The 24,280-nt window shown below is 34.4% G+C and overlaps 1 protein-coding gene and 1 pseudogene across 6 annotated transcripts in view; one reads left to right on the top strand and one right to left on the bottom strand.

The window, feature by feature from the left end:
* OXR1 (oxidation resistance 1) overlaps positions 1-24,280 on the top strand; it is a 394,634-nt gene that overhangs the window by 325,907 nt on the left and 44,447 nt on the right. For all 6 annotated transcript variants that reach the window (XM_061123604.1, XM_061123606.1, XM_061123608.1 and 3 more), the window contains 5 exons: positions 752-834; positions 5,351-5,458; positions 6,881-6,994; positions 14,251-14,403; positions 22,494-22,678. In XM_061123604.1, the coding sequence (XP_060979587.1) occupies positions 752-834; positions 5,351-5,458; positions 6,881-6,994; positions 14,251-14,403; positions 22,494-22,678 (643 nt within the window). The remainder of the gene's footprint in view (positions 1-751; positions 835-5,350; positions 5,459-6,880; positions 6,995-14,250; positions 14,404-22,493; positions 22,679-24,280) is intronic.
* Positions 17,404-18,589, bottom strand: LOC133042871 (small integral membrane protein 10-like; annotated as a pseudogene).

The following is a 24,280-nucleotide window of genomic DNA, read 5'->3' as shown; positions in this document are numbered from 1 at the left end:
CTCTTCTGGCCATCTCTCTGAAGTCAAAAGTAGTCCTCGCCCTGGGATTGCTCTCCAGTCCCTACACTCCAGCTCCCAGTCATCACATGTTCTGTTGGACTTGCGTTCCTGTCCGGGGTATGTAGGGCCACGTCCCAGATTGTCTGTGTGGGTCTCACTCTATTCAGACTGTCAGCGTATCAGCTGCTTCACTCTCCAGCAGTTCTGAATGCTTGCCCTCGGTCCCAACTGATTGCCCCACATGTGGAATCTCACCCCTGCTTCAGCTTCCCCATCTGCTGGGTGCACGTCTGACCCTGCTCACTCTCCTCTTCTTTTCTCCTTCCTTCCTTCATCCTACTGAGTTTTGTGTGGCTCTATATATTCCTTTCTAGTGGTCAGGGACTACTGCCACCCTCAGCTCGTGCTCCACATGATCTTTTGCATCTGATCTTCTGTGTTCCTGATACAGCCATGGAGAGAGATGTACTCCATGTCCACCTACTTCTCTGCCATCTTGTCTCCTTCCTTACTTAGGTTTTGAATTGACTTGCAGTTATTGTAGTGCTTTATACCGGTCAGTTTGTAAACCTAGTAGGGAAGGAAGTACATTGATGCTTGGTGTTGTATTTTAGAGCAGAGAATCCTAGGTTGCAAGCTATATTCCTGGTGAATCTGTAAATATCTGCTCCCTCAGCTCTATTTAGCTGTCCTTAATTTACTCTGAAAAGGAAAATAATTTAATAGAATTTTGCATCATCTTTTTTTCCAGATACTGGCCAAAAGAAGACCCTAGACAAAAAAGATGGGAGAAGAATGTCTTTTCAGAAGCCCAAAGGGACTGTTGAATATACTGTAAGTTATTTGTTTTGGAAAAAGTTGATTTCTGTTTGTCTTATTGGAGGTATTCTTTGTTTGTTTGTTTTTCGTTTCTGATCCAATAGAGCTTTATTTATTTATTTATTTTTTCTTTTTTTCCCATTTATTTTTATTAGTTGGAGGCTAATTACTTTACAATATTGTAGTGGTTTTTGTCATACATTGACATGAATCAGCCATGGATTTACATGTATTCCCCATCCTGATCCCCCCTCCCACCTCCCTCTCTACCCGATTCCTCTGGGTCTTCCCAGTGCACCAGGCCCGAGCACTTGTCTCATGCATCCAACCTGGGCTGGTGATCTGTTTCATCCTAGATAATATATATGTTTCGATGCTGTTCTCTCGAAACATCCCACCCTCGCCTTCTCCCACAGAATCCAAAAGTCAGTTCCATACATCTGTGTCTCTTTTTCTGTTTTGCATATAGGGTTACCATCTTTCTAAATTCCATATATATGTGTTAGTATACTGTATTGGTCTTTATCTTTCTGGCTTACTTCACTTTGTATAATGGGCTCCAGTTTCACCCATCTCATTAGAACTGATTCAAATGAATTCTTTTTAATGGCTGAGTAATATTCCATGGTGTATATGTACCACAGCTTCCTTATCCATTCATCTGCTGATGGGCATCTAGGTTGCTTCCATGTCCTGGCTATTATAAACAGTGCTGCGATGAACATTGGGGTGCACGTGTCTCTTTCAGATCTGGTTTCCTCGGTGTGTATGCCCAGAAGTGGGATTGCGAGGTCATATAGCAGTTCTGTTTCCAGTTTTTTAAGAAATCTCCACACTGGTCTCCATAGTGGCTGTACTAGTTTGCATTCCCACCAACAGTGTAAGAGGGTTCCCTTTTCTCCACACCCTCTCCAGCATTTATTGCTTGTAGACTTTTGGATAGCAGCCATTCTGACTGGCGTGTAATGGTACCTCATTGTGGTTTTGATTTGCATTTCTCTGATAATGAGTGATGTTGAGCATCTTTTCATGTGTTTGTTAGCCATCTGTATGTCTTCTTTGGAGAAATGTCTGTTTAGTTCTTTGGCCCATTTTTTGATTGGTTCATTTATTTTTCTGGAATTAAGGGTTCCTAATTGCCTTATTTTAAAAATCTGTACTTCACTGTCAATAACTTTTACTAACAATGATACTTCAGTTTTTAATTGTATTTAGAATTTTTTTTTCTTAAAGACAAATTTTATTAAGTGTGATATGAAGGTAATTATTCTAGAAAGTTTAATAAAATAATAGTTTACTGGGAGTTAAAGTTTCTGTGCTACAATAATTTTTATTAGATTGAGCTTTTAGGGAGGCACTTACTTTTTTTAAAATGTGATCTTCATTGTATTCCCAGCAATGAGAATGAGAATGACAGAATATGGAAAAAGCAAATTGATATTAATTTTCTAGAATAACTTCTCTCATTTGATTATTTGCAATGATACATAGCTAAGTTTCTCTGTTCTAGAAATGACTCTCAAAAATGTCCTTAGTCAGCTTTTCATATTTCTGGTTACTGTGGAGAACTAAAGTGAGAAATCTAATCTGTGGTATGCTGCTTACTTGATTAAATGTAAATGTTGTTAGATAATGTTAACATGTTATAAAGCAGTTATTTTAACTATATAGTTTGTCTAATATGTTGTTATAGCTGTATTAAAAGAAAATAGTTTATACATTTGTGTCATCACAAAGCCTTCCAATCTTGGCTTGAGTCTTGATTATTTTTTATAAATTCTAAAAATTGAACAAAGTATCAAAACCTTGAGTTACACTTTATTTTCATAAACTGTGTAATTGCCAGTTTGAAATTGTAAGTATTTTTAAAAGGTTTAAAATGAGATAATTTAGGGTAGAAATGTATTTACTACTATCAAAAGAATCTTCTTTCAAACGTATTATAAACTTGAATGTGCTTATACCTTCTCTGCCTGATTGAGAAACTAAAAATATAAATTCAGATAGTAAACTCTTAAGGAGTGTAATTTGATGTTTCATTAAGGCATAAGACTGTAGGCATGGGGCATTTCATTGTCTACATATGTAATCACGTGGTTGTGAAGAATTATGAAATTTCAGTTGGTTTTGAATTCAAGAGCTTACTGATTTTTTTTCTCGTAATTCAATAAAACGTGTTATTGGTTGCAGATTGAAATTTAAATTAAGAACCGTTATTTTGGAGAAAAGGTTAATTGAAATTTGCAGTTACAATTCACCCTATTTATCCTTGGGTTCTGCATCCACAGATTCAACCAACCATGGATCAAAATATTTTGGGGAATAAAATTCCAGAAAGTTCCAAAAAGCAAAACTTGAATTTCCCTTACTGGCCACTGTTTACTTACACTGTATTAGTATTATAAGTAACCTAGAGATGATTTAATGTATATGAAGGACATGTGTAGGCTATATGCAAATACTATGCCATTTTATGTAAGGGATTTGAGCACCTGTGGATTTTTATATCTGTGGGACTGCTGGAACAAAGCTCCCAGGATACTGTATCTTACACCTGTTTCGCTGGTTGTTCTGCTCTTGTTGATTCCAAATGTGAGTGGTCCCTTGTATCTTTGCACTTTTTCATTTCCATTCTATTAATCAAAAATCTTAAGAACTTTACTATCTGAAGTGAGACCCAAACTTTTTTCTATTTCTACCTTTCTAGATGCTTGCATTTCTTACTACTAACTTCATATTTAACAAACTATAGAAAACCTTTTACCAATTCTTTCTTCATCCTTGCCCAGTGCCTAGTTTTTCATTCCATTTACCATTAATCTGTTGTTCATCCAGGTTGGCACTTTTGGATTTAGCATCAGTTGCTCATTAACATTCACACCTGTGACATTCTACAACTGCTACTGTATTACCACCTCATTCAATCCATTCCTATATTCTCTTGAGTCTTATTTGAAAATCTCACCTTAATCTCTTTCTTTACATTTTTATTACTTTAAAGATGATCTACTGCTGTAGTATTATATTGGTTTTTCTGCATTGATTCTCTTGTCTCATTAATCCTAGACCTGTTGGCACAAATCTAAGATGCCTCTCAGCCACGTAACTTTATTGCTTTATATTGGTGGGTTTTTCTTAATTACTGCATTACCCCAATTAGTAATAATAGTGAAGATGAAATGTGCATTAATTCATATGAAAGAAAGTAACTTTATAAATTTTCAGATGTTACAGCAAAGTAAAGTTGGTTTACAGAGAGCTTTTACATAATCTCAATAAAGTAAGTGACATACCATCTCATTGCACAGATGAGAAAGTTTGCCCAGAAGGGAGCAGAACTATATTAATTCATGTCTTTGGCATCAGTTTGGTTTTACAAACCTTAAAAGGAAAGTGTATATTTATTGGATATTTTTAGCCCCCCCACATTCATATCTACTTTTCCTGATTTTTCAAAGTCTATTACAGTCTAATTCAAAATACCCTATTAATATCATCCTTTCTTGAGATTTAACTAGTTATTTCCCTTCCTAAAATCCTAAATTCATAAGTGTACTCTGGATGGTTTAAGTGGAAGAGACAGTATCTCACAAATGTGTTTTGTAACTTTTCTGTCTCTGATATGTCGGTTCTATTGTTTTCACTTTGAATGTTCTTTTCCCTTTTCTCTACTTCTCAAATTCATACCCCTTCATCAAGATTTAGCTTTAAATCTTTTCCATAAAACCTTTCTTGGACGTTTAGGAACAAATATGTTGCTTTATTTCTACTCAGCTTTTGTTGTATTTGTTGTTTCATTTAAACTGCTTTTCATCTTTTATATAATCTTTTTTGTCTTTCTTATTTTCCAACTAGCTTGTAAATCTTTTATGCAGTAAAGCTATTTTATTGCACTTCATTTTGTTCTCTGCAGAGCTCTCATAATGCTTTCTTTATGGAGAATTCTAAAGGAATATGTTGACCAATCAAATGACTTTTTTGTTTCAGGATAATTGGCAATTAAATCTCATAATTTAAGATTTCTATAAGTATGATTCTTTAAGATATACTGATTATAAACATTCCTCAGCTTTGGTTTGAATGTATTTTCTAATTTATCCATTTAAATAACAGGTTAGGTACATAAAGATTACTAGAAATGACATTTTAAGTTTAATACAACACACTTTGCTAAAGTAAAATTACTTTATAAAAGTTATGTATATTTTTAGAAACTATAGTATATTGCTTTAAAGCTTTTGTAAGATAAAAATCACTTGTGTTTTGTAAATTATGTTTTGTATTTTGAAATTGCTTGAAGTAGAGAACTACATGTAATTGTAATGTATGATGGTAAAGCATATACTCTGATAATAGGTTGAGACTAATTGTTAACAAACGCAAAATTTCTCAAGTTATTCTATCTCTAAAGATGGAAATACACCACTTACTAATCAAATGTAAGATTGTTCCGTAGATATATTAGTGATCATTAAACCTTATGGTTTAGATTTTCTCTTTTAACACAGGAATTTCTTTTTCTTTTAAACAGGTTGAATCAAGGGATTCTTTGAATAGTATAGCCCTGAAATTTGATACAACGCCCAACGAACTTGTTCAATTAAATAAATTATTCTCCCGAGCAGTTGTTACTGGACAGGTATCATTTTCTAAATGCATTGATGGTTAGAAGCATTCAGTTGTTAAGACAGAGTGTCCATTGCAATATAGTTAATTTAAGAAGAATAATTTTGTGTTTACTTTGAACAAATCATATTGGTTCTAGAAGAGATTAAATGTCACTTACATCCATGTGAATTTTTAATACATTGAAAAGAACTAAATTGTCTTTTCAAATATAGTTTTAAAGAGCTTTTAGAAATAGTCAAAGCAGTACATGTATATGATAAAAAATTCAAACTTCTTTAAGGGTAGTTTATCTCAGACTTAAAGTTTTTCTTTTTCAGAAGCAGCCAGTTACCAGTTTGTATACCCTTCCAAAAATACTCTAGCCCTTCTTTCTTCTTTTTTTTAAAAAAATAATTTTGATCTGGAAAATGTTCTATTTATGCACAACTCAGTCTCAGACTTTCTCATGTATCTAGAATGTTGCACTGTACCAGTATACAGGTATGCATTAGAAATATTGTGGATTTGGTTCCAAACCACCGCAGTAAAGCAAATATCACAGTAAAGCAGGTCATAGAATTTTTTGGTTTCCTAGTGTGTATAAAAGTTATGTTTACACTGCACTGTAGTCTATTAAGTGTGTAATAGCATTATGTATAAAAAAGTATATACCTTAATTTAAACCTTAATTTGAAAGAACTTTATTGCTAAAAAATGCTTACCATCATCTGAACCTTCAGAGAGTCATAATTTTTTTGCAGTAGTCACTGATCTCATATCAACATAACAAACGTAATAGTAGTAAAATGTTTGAAATACTGCAAGGATTACCTATCTGTAACCCACAGACAGAAAATGAGCAAATGCTGTTGGAAAATGGCACTGATAGACTTGCTTGACTCCGGATTGCCCCATACTTTCAATTTGTAAATACGTAGTATGTGTGGAGCACAGTAAGGTGATGCACAATAAAACAAGGTGTGCTCATATTATGATTTAACTAAGCACAGTAAACTTTAGATTTTCTGCTTTTTTTGCTATTGTAAACACTGCTGTAAGGAACACTCTTGTTTGTATCTTTTTCTTTATATTCAGGTATATCTGTAAAGTGAAGTCCTAGACGTAAAATGACTCAGTTAAAGAATGTGTGCATTTTCAACTTTGCTAGCTGTTCCCAAATTGTCCTTTAAGAGGAACACCCATAATTTATAAGGATCATTGTTTCCCTTCACTGTCGCCCACAGTCTGTGTTATCAAATCTATCTAAATTAAATTTGAATCTTTTTAAACTTTGTTAAAGATTATTTCAGTAATAAGCATACTTTTAATCTGAAGGTTTTAATTTTTAAAATTTATTTCTGAAGGATGTTGTTAATGGTGTTTTCTTAGAGAACACCATCTGATTATTAATATTTTAGTTTGACTGAGTCTTTATGTGAATGTTTTCTTTCAGGTTTTATATGTTCCTGATCCTGAATATGTCTCCAGTGTTGAGAGCTCTCCATCTCTAAGCCCCATAAGTCCTCTGTCACCAACATCATCCGAGGCAGAATTTGAGAAGACCACTGTAAGTTTCCCTTCTTTTCAAAGCTATCAAGAAATGGCACTGTGTATATATCATCACTATTTAATCTTAGTTTGACTATGGCTAGAATAAAATTTTACCTCATTTTGTTAATTAAATTTGTAAGTCCCAATTTTTAAAATGAAACATTCTTATCAAATCAGACCACTTAAATTAACTTACTGTTAGTGGTGGTAGTAATCCAAAGATATTCTTCAGCCCTCTTATAAATATCATATAATAATTTATAAATATAATAATTTAAATGATAATATAAATAATAAGTTAATCATATAATATCATGTTGGCTATCTTATAAAAATGATAGCACTGTACCTTTGTGACCCCGTGGACTGTAGCCCACCAGGCTGCTCTGTCCATGGGATTCTCCAGGTAAGAATAGTGGAGTGGGTAGCCATTCCCTTCTCCAGGGCATCTTCCTGACCCAGGGATCAAGCCCAGGTCTCCTGCATTGCAGGCGGATTCTTTACTGTGTGATCCATCAGGGAAGCCCATGAAAGGAATATATTACATTTATTCTCATCATCGATGAAAATGGAAGTGAGGTTCTAATGATAGGTATTACTGGACCAAACGATGCAGGAATACCTTTTTGAACATGGCCATACCATTTTCTCATGGGCCTTAACAAAGAGATGCATTCATAAGGGGCAATGACAAAGGAGAGTAGTGTAACCTTAGGTTAGGTTAATTTAGCTTCTGTTCTGTACTCTAAAGCAAAGTTGTGAAAAGCTTCATTGTAGCATTTTGCCTGACTAGAAACCTGTGGGGTCCTTTTCTTGTCCTTTACTTTAACCCAAATCTGCCTACTAAGTGGCTTTATTGAAAGGCGTAAGATCAAAGAGAAGAGAGTGCTGAAGCTCAACAAGAGAGCAATAAAACCTACATGAAAACCTACATGAAAATGCTTCACTTTGCCATGTTGGTAAAAGAGAGGGAAAGAGCAATAAAGCTGTGAAACGTTTTTAACCTTTAGTGTCTGAGTTTCTGTCAAAGGTGGCCCCAAAGTGTCCTCTAATATGACCAGTCATGAATAAATTCTTTCTCCCTGAGATGAATCCAGGAAAATGATAAGAAACATGAGTTCTTGAAGTTCCCTTTACCCAAGTGATAGTCATCACCTACTGTCTGATTGTGGGCAGTCGTCAGAAATAATTCTTTTGAACAGTAATTTTATAAACTTTAGTTATATCTTTTTAAAGCTAGAAATATATTCATTATCAGCCTCTAAGATAATATTCCCGTGTGACTTTTTATACACAATATCTCAAGTGCTTCTGTCTCTATATTGTAATTATTGAATGTGTATTTCCCACACTCTGTAAGTTCCTTAGAAGCAAGGATTTTATGATCTTATGTTTTATTTGATGTAATTCATCTATATTAATTCAAATATTGTTTATTAGTTTTTAATATGTTTTCCCATAAATTGTCAAAAGTTTATATTTCTAATATGCACTTATTGGTTTCCTGAATGTTCAGCTTTTTAACGGCTTATTTATAAGGCTAAAATGCTTTTACCATAAAGGATCTCTGGTTTTTAAAATATTTTTATATAAAATAATAATCTTTGGGAATTATCAAACAGTCCCCCTCATGTTTTCATATATTGATGAAGAAATGTGGAAGAAGATAGAATGAAAGCGAGAGTAAACATATGATAAAGAGCTGGAATTTACTATGTGTCAGGTAAAATTCTAAGCAATTTAAAAGAATCACCATCTAAGCCTGACCTCAAACTTAGGAGATAAGCACCTGGCCTAGCTGTGTTTGGTTTTCCCTCTAGACCCATTCTACATCCTTCTTCATCCTTTTAGGTGGTATTCTCCTTAATATAAAACACTCTTTAGTGTACTCTAAGTGAAAAATAAGAAAAGAAGAGTACTTCTAATATGTTAAGGAATATAATTTTCAAATTATATTTCATGTTAGTAAGAAAATACAATTTTGAAAAATACTTCTGAGAGATTCTATGGGAGGCCTACAGGGTCTTACAGGAGAAAATATATAAAGTATTAATATTAATAAATTTAATATTTTAATTACTTTATTTAAATTAATATTAATATAAAATTAATATTAATTTAGACACACTAAAAGCTTCTTTTAAAACATAAACAATTATATTGCTGCAGTTACTGTTAATATTTTAAAAGTACTTACTATGCATTTATTATTGAGGAAGCTATGGCATAGAGAGAATGAGTAATTAATATGCATCGCATACTTAATGAGTGGTAAAGCTGAGATTTAAACCCTGACAGTGTGCATTCAGATTTTGGGTTATATTCTTAACCACTTTTTGAACTAATTGATTAAAGCTTAAGGATTAGCAGTACGCATTGTCTGAGATTGAAACATACAATCTTAAAATTAAAATATTATGTGTCAGAAGTTGTAGAAACTAGAAAGTTCGTAGTAAAGGGCTGTGTGGAAGTAATATAGCAAATTATTGCTTAACAAAGCAAAAATAAAAGTAAAGCAGATGATTCAGAAGTATTGCTTAGAATGATTAAAAGGTGAACAAAAGTATTGCTTTGTTTCTTCTTTACTTCCAATAAATTCTCTGGACTGTTTAATATGTTGCTCTTCTGTTTTTATATATGAAAAAATTATTTGCCTATATTAGTTTCCTAGAATTGGTGTAACAAAGGATCACAAAATGGGTGGTTTAAATCAGAAATTTACCTCACAGTTCTAGAGACTAGACATCTGGAATCAAGATGTTGGCAGGGGTATGATATCTCCTTACGAGGGAGGAACCTTCCTTGCCTCCTCTAGCATCCCCACAGTCCTTGTCCTCCTTTGTCTTGTTAGGTCACTCCAGTGTCTGCCTTTGTAGTCACACGGCTGTCTTCTCCCTGTGTGTGTGCCTGCACGTAGTGGTCTCCTCTTCAGATACAGAAACCAGTTAAGTTGGATTAAGGGTCCGCTCTACTCCTGTATGACTTCAGCTTAACTTCATCTGTGAACACCTGATTTCAAAATAAGGTCACATTCTGAGGAAGAGGGTTAGGACTTCAGCATATCTTCTTGGGTGATACAGTGAACCCATAACTTTGCCTTTTATAAAATTTAAAGAGAATCACATAGTTTAGTCAGGAAGCTGTAGAAGATTTTCTAACTCTAGTCAAATAACATTTTTTTTTATAAAAGACATTCAGTGACTGTTTTCTTCACCTATAGATGAGAAGATATATAAAAGAGTGATGTTAATTTCTTACAGAGTTTTGGGGATCTTGAGAATATGTGTGATGTTTAATAAAATAAACTTCCCTCTATTTTAATCATACTAAACATGTAATTCATTGACATATTGAACTTAGATACCTGAAAACAGATGTTAAAGTCATAGCACCCATGCAGGCAGGAAGTTAAAAAAATTTTAGTTAGAAATATCAATGTGGGTTGAAGAGATTAAATACAACATGTGCTTCAAAAATTGTTCTCATATATGCCATCCTTAAACTAGTCACATTCCTCTCCCCTCTCTTTCCCTTCCTCTTTACTCCCTGCTTCCTCTCTCTGTCTTTGTTTATACTATTATATATTTAAACCAAGAATAAATTTAAAATCCCTAAAATATATATATGTGAAGTATATTTTATCTATTATATATAATATATATATAAATTATTATTTTAACTTGCATGCTTTTAAATCTAAATTTTCATATGTAAATATGTAACATATACTTTGTCATATAATAAACATAAGCTTATGTTACATATTATATTAAAATAAAGTTAAATAACTATAAATGCCAAATGTATAAATAACACATGAATTGTATATTATCGACATATTGTATAATATAATTTAGCTTTGGTGCTTTTAAACGTAATTTAAAAACCAGGAGTTTATTAGGGAGTTACAATTTCTAATATGTGCTTTTTAAATGATGATGTTCTAGTTATAACTTAGTCTTATATTCTTAGAACAAAATTGAAATATGTGAAAACATAGAACTTCATACTAGGACTTAGTATTTATGTAGATTTTAGGAAAGCAGTTCTTTATATAGAAGAAATCTCTATATTTGTAACATCACAAACAAATAGTTAAATTACTGAGTAAGAGTTTTCTTCTAGATTCTGAATGGGAGCATTGTTTTCATAATTAGAATTTAAAAACTGATTCTTCTTTGCTTTTTAACCTGGTTGCTAAAAAGTTCAAAGCCAGATCCAAAACCCCAAGTATAGCACATAAAATTGCATTTCAGTTTTTCTTCACTCTAATATTTTTATTTTTTACTTGTATTTTATTCTGTATGTTGGTTTTAAGAGCCTCAAATTCTTAAGAAGTAGAGTTTAAATAAATTCTGAGAGTGATAGTTAAACATAATAATTTATAAGAAATAAATGGTACTCATGGTATTTATTGGTTAAGAAATGTACTTTGCTTTAAAAATAACATTTTCTTTTAGATTATATTATTTATGTTGTATGAAATAAAATGTTGATATTTCTGTGCCTCGTATGGCTTTTCCTCCTCAAATTTTATATACCTTAACCTATGTGTTACCAGAGAACATTTCTGTGTATTTTCAGTCACTAAGGAGCAAAACCTCAATAAAGCCAAGGCAGGGTGGGAAAAGGAGAGTTTGTAGTTGCTAATTAGCTTATGATAATGATTTATAGTAATAATCTACAAATTATATAATACTTAATCATACTGTGCAGAAAAAAAGATGGCCTTTTTGAGTCACTTGTCATAAAATTGCTTTGCTTTTGCACGTTTGAACAATTGAAGTGATTATTGAGGCTTGATAGTTTTTAATTCTATATTTTTAAGAACCTTTCCATCCCTAGTGGCTAAAGCAAAATTGCACAAAGAAGCTTCAGAAAGCACTCAAATAAGCCTCAAAAAAATTCACAGAAATACAGACATGCTAATACTTTGCATCAGTATGTATGTAAGTTAAAATGAAGTCTGATTATGATTCCTCCAAACAATTTTGATTTCTTTTAAAGAAATACTCTTTTGTGCTGTACTTGAAGCATTTGTTAAACTAATCTGTGTTATTTTTAATAGGATTACATTGACAAATCGGGATTGCTAATGATACTGAGTTGTATAATAGAATTTGAGACTGTGATGGAACAACAGCAAACTGTTGTTCTGTGAGGTCTGTTTTTAAGGGAAATATTAGACAATGTAACAAGGTACATACAGTTTTTGTGAATAATACGGTTATATAGTAGATGATGATGTCACCTGATTTGAGAGTAAGTGAACAACATCACAAACTTTATTTGTAGTTTTGTGCCAACTTGCAGGGGACTTTCTCATGTCTTTGTATTAACTTTTTCTCCCTGTGCACACAGTCATTTAGAATATTTCAAATGGAAAGTACATAGTATTTTAATTAAGCTCACTAGTTGATTTGTTGGCAACATGGGTTTTCATCTCAGCTTCATCTTACTCATTGGACAAGTTACTGAATTTGGCCAAGTGTAAGTTTGCTCAAAAATTAAGGTAATGGAAAAAATAAATAAATAAAAGTAAATTAAGGCAATAATATGTGCCTTATGGTTTTTATAACACTTAAAGGTTCCAATTAATATTATCATTAATGTCCCTTATTTAATTATCTGTGCTAAATGAATTTATATATGATACAAAACTCTTAGATACAGTACTGCCAGAGACAACAGGATGAATGTGAAGTTAATAATTTGCATCATAAAATGAAAAGAGTGATAATGATTTACAGTGTCATGCAGCATTAAAATACAATTTCATTTTAGATTTTTTTAAAAAATAGCTATAGTATATTAAATGTAGCTGTTTTACAGTGTTCTTATATCTGTTGAATATCTATTCAAGTGCTTGGGATTCAACCCTCCATTTTAGGAAGGGCATATGAAATTTAGAAAGGAAGTCTAAATATTCTTTCCTCATATAGGCTTAAAAAATTAGATCTACTTATTAGAGTAGGAAAAGTTATGTTAAAATTTGGTAGTTCTTTTCAAGTATATGAGTCTGTGAGATTGACGAAGAAGCAGTCTTGTTTATTATTTCAAAAGGACAAGTCATAACTATTAGGTATTACAGTGTGGCCGGTTTTAGTTCAAAACTCTGAAGAACTTTGCTATTATAAGAAAACTATTTTATAAGGTATTGTGAATTTACTCATAAGACATGAAATGCTTTTGTTAGAGGTATTTAAAACAGAAATTAAAAGGCACCTGTCTAATCATCTTACTTTTGTACATAATACTGATCTTTGGGAGAACTATGAATTCTGCGAACTTGGATATAAAAAATTTTAAGTGAAATCTAACATTTTTAAGGATTAAGAATATAAACAGTAAACTACAGAAAAGCACCAGACATACCTGTGACTTTGTCCCCAGCGGAACTCACATATTTTCAAATCAATTTAGTATTGTTGTAGATATCACAGAATGTTGTCCATGGCCATGTACTTCAAAATTATCATTATAAGAGTCATCTCTAGATCTTGTTATTTAATGTATTAATAAAGAAGCATATATACCTATATATCCAATTAAAAAGTGTTTGGATAATTGTGTTTCAGTATAATTGTTTTTCTTTGTAATCCTCTATTTTAAGTATTCAAAAAAAAAAAAATCCATTCTGTAAAGGAGGTCTATAAGGCTTCACTGTGGGAATGCTTCATGGCATCAAAAAAGTTAAGAACCTGTGATCTAACTAATTAATACCTGGTAAAATGTTACTGATAAACTCATTATAGCTTGAAATTTTAAAAAGTTCCTCAGTGAATGGATTCTGCTGAATTCCTAGGTTTCACAGACAAGCACTCACCTTTTCTCTGCTCCCAACACGTGAGGGAGTTATTAAATGATCAGGACCAGTTATTCGATTCAGGAGCAACTGAATGTGTATGTGTCTATTGTGTGTATCTTTAGGGTGGCGATATAAGAGATACAGTTTTCAACATTCTCAAGATGATTTATATATGTGTGTGTGTGTATGTATATGTAAAAAATATCATCATATGAATATATTCTCATCAAAGAAGTAATTGAAAATGTAAGTTTAAGCTGTGCTGGAGATCTTTTCCAAATGTAAAAAAAAAGTTGACTTTTTTCCCTTTTTTTAAATAATAAAAACATTTTGAGCTGATCTCCCTCAGAATATGATGAGAAGGGAAAAGTACTTATTGGGGAAAGCTATTCATTTGGCTTTAATAATGTGCTTAGTTTTATTTAGTTCACTGAAATGCCTTTATCTTTTTTTTTTTTTTAAAGACTCCTGATGTAGTCCACCCAAAAGAAGCAACTCCCTCATCTGCTTTTACTGCTATTCGACCTGCACGAGTTGTGTCTTCAACTTCTGAGGAGGAAGAAGCATTCACTGAGAAATTTCTTAAAATTAATTGCAGATATATTACCAGTGGCAAGGTAAGGAATAGCACTTTAGAAAAACTTGTAATCCTTTTTTATCTATTACCAAAATATGACAGTTTGCATTTATATTTTTAGTATCAGCACATGGTGATCATTTTAAAATAATCTTGTGAAATAGGCAGTTCTTTTCCTTTACCATTGGAGAGGGAAATGACAACCCACTCCAGTATTCTTGCCTGGGAAACCCATAGACAGAGAAGCCTGGTGGGCTAGAGTCCATGGGGTTGCAAAAGAGTCGGACATGGCTTAGTGACTAAATATTCCTTCACCATGGGGAAAAAAGAAATTTTTTAAGAAAAGGTGAGCAAGTGCAGGGTTTCTCTATCCTGGCCAGAATTCAAATCCAGTTTGAATCTGTGTTTTATCTACCACAATTGTTGATTTTCTCAGGCAGAGAACTTCTAGGCTTCAAAGGAAATTAGAGTAAAAGTACCACAGTGTTCAGAAGAAATCCACATATACTGACTTAAGAAGTCACACATGAAAACCATTTCTTTATAGTTGTAGTACATAAATTATGAGTATTTGAGATAGATGTTTAGTGCTATAAATTTCCCCCGTATACTGTTTTAACTGCATCCAGAGTTCTGTTTTGTTGTATTTTTATTCATTACTTTCTCTTTATTTCTTCTTTGGCCCATGGAATACTTAGAAGTTTCTTGGTTTAGTTTCTTTGTTAGTTGGTGTTTTTCAAGATATCTTTCTGTTACTGATTTCTAATGTTTTTCCATGTGGTTAGAGAACATATGACGACTATTTGAAAACTTAATGTTTTATGGTACACAGTGTGGTAAATCTTGATACGTGTTACATGTGTACTTGAAAAGAATATGTATTCAACTGTTGTTGGGAGAAATAGTCTAAAAGTATCAATTATGTCAAGTTGAGTGTTATTTTTCTGTGTCCCTACTAATTTTCTTTTTGTTCTATTAATTATTGACAGAAGGACGTTGAAATACCTCTATAATTGTGGATTTGTTTGTTTCCCCCTCCCGTCATCTATCAGTTTTTATTTTGTTATTTTGAAATGCTGTGCTTAGGTACAAAAATGTTTGGGATTCTTAAATTGTCTAGATGAATTGATTCGTTTAATTATGAAAAACTGTTTCTTCTTGGTAATACTCTTTGCTGTGAAATCTGCTTTTATGGTTATGGGTGTAGTCACTTCAGCTTCCTTTTGGTTAGTGTTAACTTGGTTTCTGTATTGTCTTATTCTTAAAGTGGGATTTCATAGTTTACATCAGAATTCACTCTTTGTCCTGCATTCTGTGGGTTTTCAGAAATGTATAATGACATGTATCCAGCATTGCAGTATTATACAGAGTAGTTGCATTGCCCCCTAAATCCTCTGTGCTCTGTCTGTTCATCCATCCTTTTCTTTGAACTCTTGGAAACTACTTATCTTTTTATTATCTCCATAGTTTTTCAATTTGTCAGTGTCATACAGTTATTATAGAATCCTGAAGTATGATTGAATAATTTCAGACTTGCTTCTTTCAACATGCATTTAAGAGTCTTCCATGTCTTTCATGGGCTTCCCTGCTGCCTCAGCACTAAAGAATCCGCTTGCCAATTCAGGAGATGCGAATTCAGTCCCTGGGTCGGGAAGATCCCCTGGAGAAGGAAATGGCAACCCACTCCAGTATTCTTGCCTGGAAAGTCTCATGGACAGAGGAACCTGGCAGGCTACAGTCCATGGGGTCACAAAAAGTAGGATATGACTTAGTAACTAAACAACAACAACATGTCTTTCATGGCTTGACGACTTGTTTTGTTGCTGTGACTGTACAACAGTTTATCCATTCACCTACTGAAGGACATCTTGGCTGCTTTCAAGTTTAGACACTTAAGGAATATAGTTGCTATAAACATAAGTATGCAGGTTTTGTATATACATATATTTTTACTTTGATTGAATACTAAGGAGTGTGATTGGTAGATCATGAGGTAAGACTGGATTTAGCTCTGTAAGAAACTACCAAACTGCCTTTCAAAGTGGCTGCATTATTTTGTTTTACTGCCAGCAGTCGCTGAGAGTTGCTGTTGCTCCATATGCTCACCAGAATTCCCTGTTGTCAGTGTTTTAGATTTTAGTTATGCTTGTTGGTCTTTAATGGTAATGTAATTTATACCTCCCTAATGATTTGTGACATTGAGCATCTTTTCATTTGCTTATTCTCTGTGCTATACAGTAGGGCTTTGGCTATTTTATTTTTTTTAAGTTTTAATTTTTAATCTAACACTTTAAAAGATCAACTAGTACAAAAAGGCATATAATGAATAGCAGTAGAACCATGCCCACCCTTCTCAACTTTTGTTTCCCCAACCCAGAGGCAGAAACTTTTCTATATGTCTGTTTAGAGGTTAAGTCCATTTTTTCCTAATAATAGGCTTTTCTTAATGTTTCTTAACTTGATGACATGAGGCATTTTCTACTGACTTTCTACTGTCTCCTTGGTTTTTCTACCTCCCTCCCACATATGGTTGTGTCAACTGTTTTTAACTCTTCTGTTTGTTACCTTATTCACTTTAAAAATGTAACCCCTAAATTTGTCTTACTCTTTCAACTAGAGACAGTATCTGAACTTCCTTGTTTAGGAGAATAACACCACTATTCCACTTCTTCCCCTCTACCTGCCAACTTGTTGCCTGTACTTGTCAAAGTTGGTTAATATTCCCATTCTCTTCCGTGACCATAGTTAAGTCTTCCCTGCTTTGCCTAGAGATTTACTCTAAAAATGAAAAGCCATAACTAATACTTCCACTGTAATGGTTATCTAAACACTGTTCACTGAATAGCAAAGTTGAACACTATGATTGGATTTTTCCGTGACTGCAGTCTTGATCCACGTGTGCCAGTGTTCAGATTCCCTTTCTCACTCTCCAGGCGATGGTTGAAAAACAGTCACATCTGATGTTGCTTCATATTTGAAGCATGCTCTCCTTGTACAGTTTGAAATGTTTGTTTTTCCCTGTAGCTTCTGTTTGCCCTTGTTTTTTTCTTTTGGGATGAGGAAATGTGTGCTTTCCAGATAATGTGATTAGCTTCTAACTTTATCCATCTATTGACTAGAATTGACTCTATTCATTTGAAAGTCTGTTCACTTCTTTTTTCTAATTTGGAAGATTTGCTTCCTATTTGGACCATTTTTGTACGTTTTATCTTCATTGAAGTCATTAGTAACTTTTCCTTTTTTCCCCACAGGTTGCCCTGTGCGGGGGATGCTCAGTGTCACTTCCCTATGTTTGTGCTGTCTTTTGTTTTATGTATGCAAGAGCTTTGCAGCTATTTCTGAGGATTTTCAGGTTTTTAAATTCTGTTCCTTGAATTAGCTATTTCCTTGAGATTCAGCTTCTCATTATATCTTAGACTTTTTGGTTATATGCAAGCTTTCCACAAATAATGATTTCTAGCCACCAATTTACATGAAAATATGGGTCAGAGGCAGCACAGGCCAGTAAGTGTGTATGCCTGAGGTGAACTGGTCACTTTGCTCTAGAGGTGAGCTGGGGGTGGAGGTCAGCCATCCTGCTGCCTCCCCCAACCTCAGTGCCACAAAGTTAGTTGCTCTAAATATGTAGCTGCAGGCAGATGTTGAGAATCACTGAAGCCATGACTTAGAAGTAGGGGAAGTTAATACATAGCTGCCAGGCCAGGTTGAAGAAGGTAATCAGCATGCAAGTGAGTCCCTTACCAAAGGGAAGGTCAAGGCCAGGCACGACAGCTGCACCACAAGGCCTGTAGACAGGGCTGCCCCAGCCGTTGGTCTGGTGTAGCCACCCATTCAGTGCCCAGAGCCCAGCGCTTCCTGCTGGCTCTGTGGCCAAATGGACACATGGTGGGAATTGGTGGGGGAGGTGGATTGTGTGGCCACAGATATGAGTTGCTCTGCAAGGCAAATACCCTCCTCCTCTAGCTGCCCTCAGGCCACTGTGGTCCGGTTATCTATTTTAAATATAGTAGTGTACATAGGTCAGTTCAAAACTCCCAATCTCTCTCACCAGCTAGCCTTACTCCTGATAACCCTGAGTTTGTTCTCTCAATCTGAGTCTGTTACTGTTTTGTAAATAAATTTGTTTGTATAAATTTTTTTAGATTATACACGTAAACAGTACTACATATTTGCCTTACTCTCTCTGATTTACATGATTTCGTATGATAGTCTCCGGGTCCATGCATGTTGTGCATTTGGCATTATTTCACTGTTTTTAATGACAGAGTAATATTCTATTGTATATATGTGCCACATTCTCCTCATCCATTCCTCTGTAAACAGTACTGCAGTGAACACTGGGATGTGTGTATCTTTTGGAACCATGTTTTTTTCTGGATATATACCCAGAAGTGGGATTACTGGATAATATAGTAGCTCTATTTTTAGCTTTTTAAGGAACTTCCATACTGTCCTCCAAAGTGGCTATATGAATTTACCTTCCCACCAGTAGTGTAGGAGAGTTCCCTTTTCTTCACAACCTCTCCAGCATTTACTGTTTGTAGATTTTTTTAATTAATTTTTTTTTTATTTTAATTACTTATTTTTGGCTGTGTTGGGTCTTTCTTGATGCTCATGGACTTTCTCTGGTTGCAGCAAGCAGGGGCTGCTCTAGTTGTGGTACACAGGCTTCTCATTGCAGTGGCTTCTCTCGTTACAGAGCACAGGCTGGAGGGCCTGCAGGCTTAGTTGCCCTGCGGCATGTGGAACCTTCCTGGATCAGGGATCAAACTTGTGTCCCCTGCGTTGGCAGGCAGATTCTTAACCATTGAACCACCAGGGAAGTCCTGTAGATTTTTCTAATGATGGTCATTCTGACTGGTGTGAGGAAGTATCTTCATGTAGTTTTTTATTTGCATTTCTCTAATAATTAACAGTTTGAGCATCTTTTTTCAGGTATCTCTTGGTCATCTCTATGTCTTCTGTGAAGAAATGTCTGTTTAAATCTTCTGCCTATTTTTTGATTGAGTTTTTTTTAATTGCTGATCAATTTGATTATGATGTACCTTGGTGTGGGTCATCATCAGAAAACTATACAGGACTTTTGTGGTGGTCCAGTGGTTAAGAATCTGCCTGCCAATGCAGGGGACACAAGTTTGATCCCTGGTCCAGGAAGATTCCACTTTCTTGTCTTGTCTTGTGAAAGTCACTCAGTCATGTCCAACTCTTTGCAACACCTTGGACTATACAGTCCACGGAATTCTCCAGGCCAGAATACTGGAGTGGGTAGCCTTTTCTTCCTCCAGAGGATCTTCCCAGAGATCAAACCCAGGTCCCGCCCATTGCAGGCGGATACTTTACCAGCTAAGCCACAAAGGAAACCCAAGAATAGGGGAGTGGGTAGCCTATGCCTTCTCCAGCAGATCTTCCCAACCCAGGAATTGAATGGGGTGGATTGCAGGCGGATTCTCAAGGGTCAACTAAACCTGCATGCTGTAGAGCCTGTGCTCTGGAATGAGAGTTTGAAAATGGGATTTAGAAAGAATGTATATATTAACCCTGTTGACTTAAAAAAATGCACAACATGCACAGCACCTCAGATAGCTCTGAGAAACTGTTCAAATAGGTTGTGGGGAAGCACAGTATATATGTGATTTTGGTAAAGGGGGAATACATGCAATCAAGCAATAATTTTTGGTAGGAAGTTTCCGCTGGTCTCGTGAAGCTTCTGCTAGTCATAGGAAACAGTTGTCACCATGAAGGATTTTAGTGATTTCCTAGATATGAAGAGATACAAGAATTGGGCTCATAAAACCAGCTCCTGAGTATATCTTACTGTCTAAAGACCTACCCTTCCAGTTTTCCCAGAGCACAGAGTGCCACATTTCTGCTCTCCACCCTAAACTCCTTCAAGGGGTGTTGAAGGTCAGCAGCTGCAGCAGTACACGATTTAATCTTTGTAGAGGTAGATGACAAGCACCCACGGCCAATGCCAGTTAGTTGACTGGGCCCCATCATGGTCTTAAATTCAGTCATACTTTGGGAGGCATTTCATGACCATCCATCCCACATAGCTAGCAAGGCTCATTCCTAGGTGATGATTTTGCTGATAGGCCATTCAGTGTGCTATTCCTGGACTAAGTCTTTATAGTCAGAGATCTCTGGACATCTGTCTTCTAATTATGATCCAGGGAAGTAATCCCTCTTCTTTTATCCTCCCATGTCTAGAATTACACTGTTAGAATCATTGATACCATACAGAACTATGTATTTGATCAACTGCTTCACATTGCCTAGTTGTCATTATGTTCATTGGAGGTTCAGTCACACCTTTGTATTGTAAGAAACAATAATATTGTAAAACCGGCAAAGGATAAATAATATAGCTAGCAATATTATTAAGGTCATAATTAGAATTAAGCCAAGAACTTCTGTTAGGTTTAGCCCAATGTATTCTCAGGTCATCTGATGTCTGTTCTATACTAATCTTTATCTTTCAGGGAAATTATATATTGGCACTGTCCATAAAGCTCCCAGTCCAATTTCCTAGTGTTACTAGGATGGTTATCCTTAGTATAATTTAATTGTTCTCAAGATTAAGTGCTAAGTCACTTCAGTCATGTCTGACTCTGTGTGACCCTGTTAACTGTAACCCACTAGACTCCTCTGTCCATGGGAAGGGGGGGCCTTAAATCTAAAATGACCACAGCCTGATATTAACCTTATAAATCCATCCCATAACTGTGGGAGGTTTTCTTCCTTGACTGAATTTTGCTTGTTGTTCTGATTGAGCTTGAGTAGTTCAGAGGAAAATTCATATTATGACCAGGGTCAGAGCAGGCATTATTAATTGGCCAGATGAGAGGATCCCACCTACTAATACTGAATCACTTTATGCAGAAGTCAAAGAAACATTGTAAATCAACAGTACTTCAGAAATAAATAAATGGATAAGTAGTATGGGATTAAAGAATTTTTGGTACTTGAGTTGGAGTGATTAATGTTTGTAACTCAAATGTGGAGAGATTATAGTATAAAGCATTTGACTTTTTGGATTTTGGATCTTAGTCCTACCACTTATTAGTTAGCTATGTTGTTGATTATTTATAACAAATTGCCTCAGTTCAGTTTAATCACTCAGTCATGTCCATCTCTTTGCGATCTCATGAATCGCAGCACGCCAGGCCTCCCTGTCCATCACCAACTCCTGGAGTTTACTCAGACTCATGTCCATCGAGTCGGTGATGCCACCCAATTGCCTAGCCTCTCTCAATTTTAATTTTCTCGCCTCCATTCTCATTTCAGAACTATAATTGTGAAGAGAAAATGAAAAATATATATATAAAGCATGGTACATACAAAGCATTCAGTAAATATTAGCTAATATTAGTGGGATCAACTTCTTATGTACTTCAGTTTGCTCATTTGTAAGATTAGAGGGTTGGGTTCTTTATGTTTGTTTTGCTATTTATATAAATATATTTAAAATGCCATAGCTTTTCATGATTAAATTAAGGTAGATACCATATGCCTTAGAAGTCATAGAAGTCATCTAATCTATCTCATGTTACAGATGAAGAAACAGTCCCAGAGGCTGTGCTTGCCCAAGGCCACATAAGTAGGCTAGCAGAGTCAAGTAAAGTGGAGACTTATTTTTAAAGATACTTTAAACAGATTGTACTGTTTTCCTTTTATAGTGGATTGGGTTATAGGCACATTATTTATTAAACTTGCATTGTCTGCATGAAACTATTTGATACCTTTGGTGAGGGAACAACACAAGAAGTTGTGTGCAAATTAATGTGAAACAAGTCTTATGCCTTTGGAGGACTTTACAGTCCTTACATTACTGCAATTATCTTACTGATATAACTCAACATTTTACTGAGGCTGCAGATTTTAATTCATGACTTGACTGATTGATGGTGAATATAATATTCTTTGTACTTTGCCCTGCTAGCAAGGAGAATTTACTGGGAAAATTTGGGTATTATTAAAAGCATTTTCATGAGAATGCCATAGTGCTTGAGTGTACTACTTTTGTATAAGGTAGGTGGCCTAACATGGGAAGAAAATCAGTAAAAATATCTAAAATAATTTTTGAAAATTTAAACTTTGAAGATTAAACATTATTTTCTTTTTTCATCTTAGGGCACAGTCAGTGGTGTATTGCTAGTTACACCAAATAATATAATGTTTGACCCACATAAAACTGACCCATTGGTTCAAGAGAATGGCTGTGAGGAATATGGCATCATGTGTCCAATGGAAGAGGTGATGTCAGCAGCAATGTACAAAGAAATTTTGGATAGCAAAATAAAGGAATCCTTACCCATGTAAGAGTGATATTATACTCCTTTGCAATTTTATTTCATCTGGTTAGTTGACCTTGGTCTAATAAACTCTTTTAAGTATCTTTTAATAGTTTTATTATAGATGCTTTTCATTTTATCAGTAATGAAACATATATAGTATTGAAAAGATTATTTGTACTCTACTGGAATAGTTAGGAATTGTTTTAAGTTGATATTTACATATTTGGTCAGAGAACCTGATATTTAAAAGTAACCTATAGTATTCATTTAATTCAATGTTTACCAGCCCTTTTTCTTCAGATACAGAATTCATAATTCTAAATTATTTTTATTAGTAATTTAAAGGAATATAAGTAATCAAGGATACCTTTCAAATTTTCTTTCGAAAAGCCTGGAGAGTTGGGTGTGGGATTTGGGAAAGGTGATGAACAAAGACCTGACATTGATAAAACCAGAGCAGCTTTGTCTTTTATTTACTGATTTATATGTTTGCATCCTTCTCTCTCAGGAAAGTGTAAAATATAGGGGAGAGACCCACGGATTGCACAAGTTTAAAGTTAACCTTGGAATGTATTGGTTATGGAATTTGTGTGTTTCAGGTAACAGGTGTGAGGTTACAGGTCAGCACAGCCTGTAAAGTAATGACAGAGAGAAAAGGGAAGGATAATAAATAAAAGAAGAAAATAAAAGATAGATATACAAAGAGAAGAATAGGAAAGTACAAGGGAAGAAAATTGAAATAGAAAAGAACTTCCCTATTTCTTCGTAATTTGTCATTCCTTTGTCAACAGTTTAAAAACTGTCTTCACTTTAACTGATACTGAGATTTCTGTTCCTGTAACAACCTACAAAGTTGATAATGATTGTTTTAAAATTAACCTTTGTGAGACAGAACTACTTACAAAAGAGAGAAAGTTATTTTTGTTTCTGAGGCAGGCTACATAAATTGTTAGAATACCTAAGGTAGAATAAAATCATTTATTTAAGAATCTCCATTATACCTGCCACCCCAATAGATAACTGTTTTGGCTTGGTAAACTCATCTTTAGAGGTGCAGATTATTCCTAAGATTGCCTCTACTGTTAGTTATTTAATATATCATCATCCAGAATCAGTCTGAGCAAATAAAGATTACTGTGGCAGGTGGAGAGGTGAGACAAAGGTGAAGGAGTGAAGGATTAGATTAAAAGAGAATCAAGATTATAGGTATGTCAGTCATGGGTGAGATCATTTTCTCTTGCCCTGATTTTCCATTTGTGTTAGGATACTCTGGGATTTTATTGAGTATTATGTGGTATGGTCCATAGCTATTCTACACAGATGCTGTGGAACTCTTCCTCTTCCTCTTGTAAATCACCTTTTTATCATTTAGAACATCACCTGGAAAGACCATATATTTGATCCAAACATTTTTAAAAAATTACTCCAAAAGGACATTTCTTTCAATCCTGCCTTATGAATTGATTAAAAACAAATATCTGGCAACAGATCAGATAAATGAGTTGTGTGGTTTTGCAGAATAATTTTATGTTTGGTAAAAATGAGGTGTATAAGATTTGATTGGTTTTCTACTGTCTTATACTGGGAAGCTGATTTCAAAGGTATTCTTCAGGAACAACAGCA

The sequence above is a fragment of the Dama dama genome, chromosome 21 (assembly GCF_033118175.1).
Source record: "Dama dama isolate Ldn47 chromosome 21, ASM3311817v1, whole genome shotgun sequence".
Taxonomy (NCBI): domain Eukaryota; kingdom Metazoa; phylum Chordata; class Mammalia; order Artiodactyla; family Cervidae; genus Dama; species Dama dama.
The sequence above is the reverse complement of the archived record's forward strand: the minus strand, read 5'-3'. Positions and strand labels throughout refer to the sequence as shown.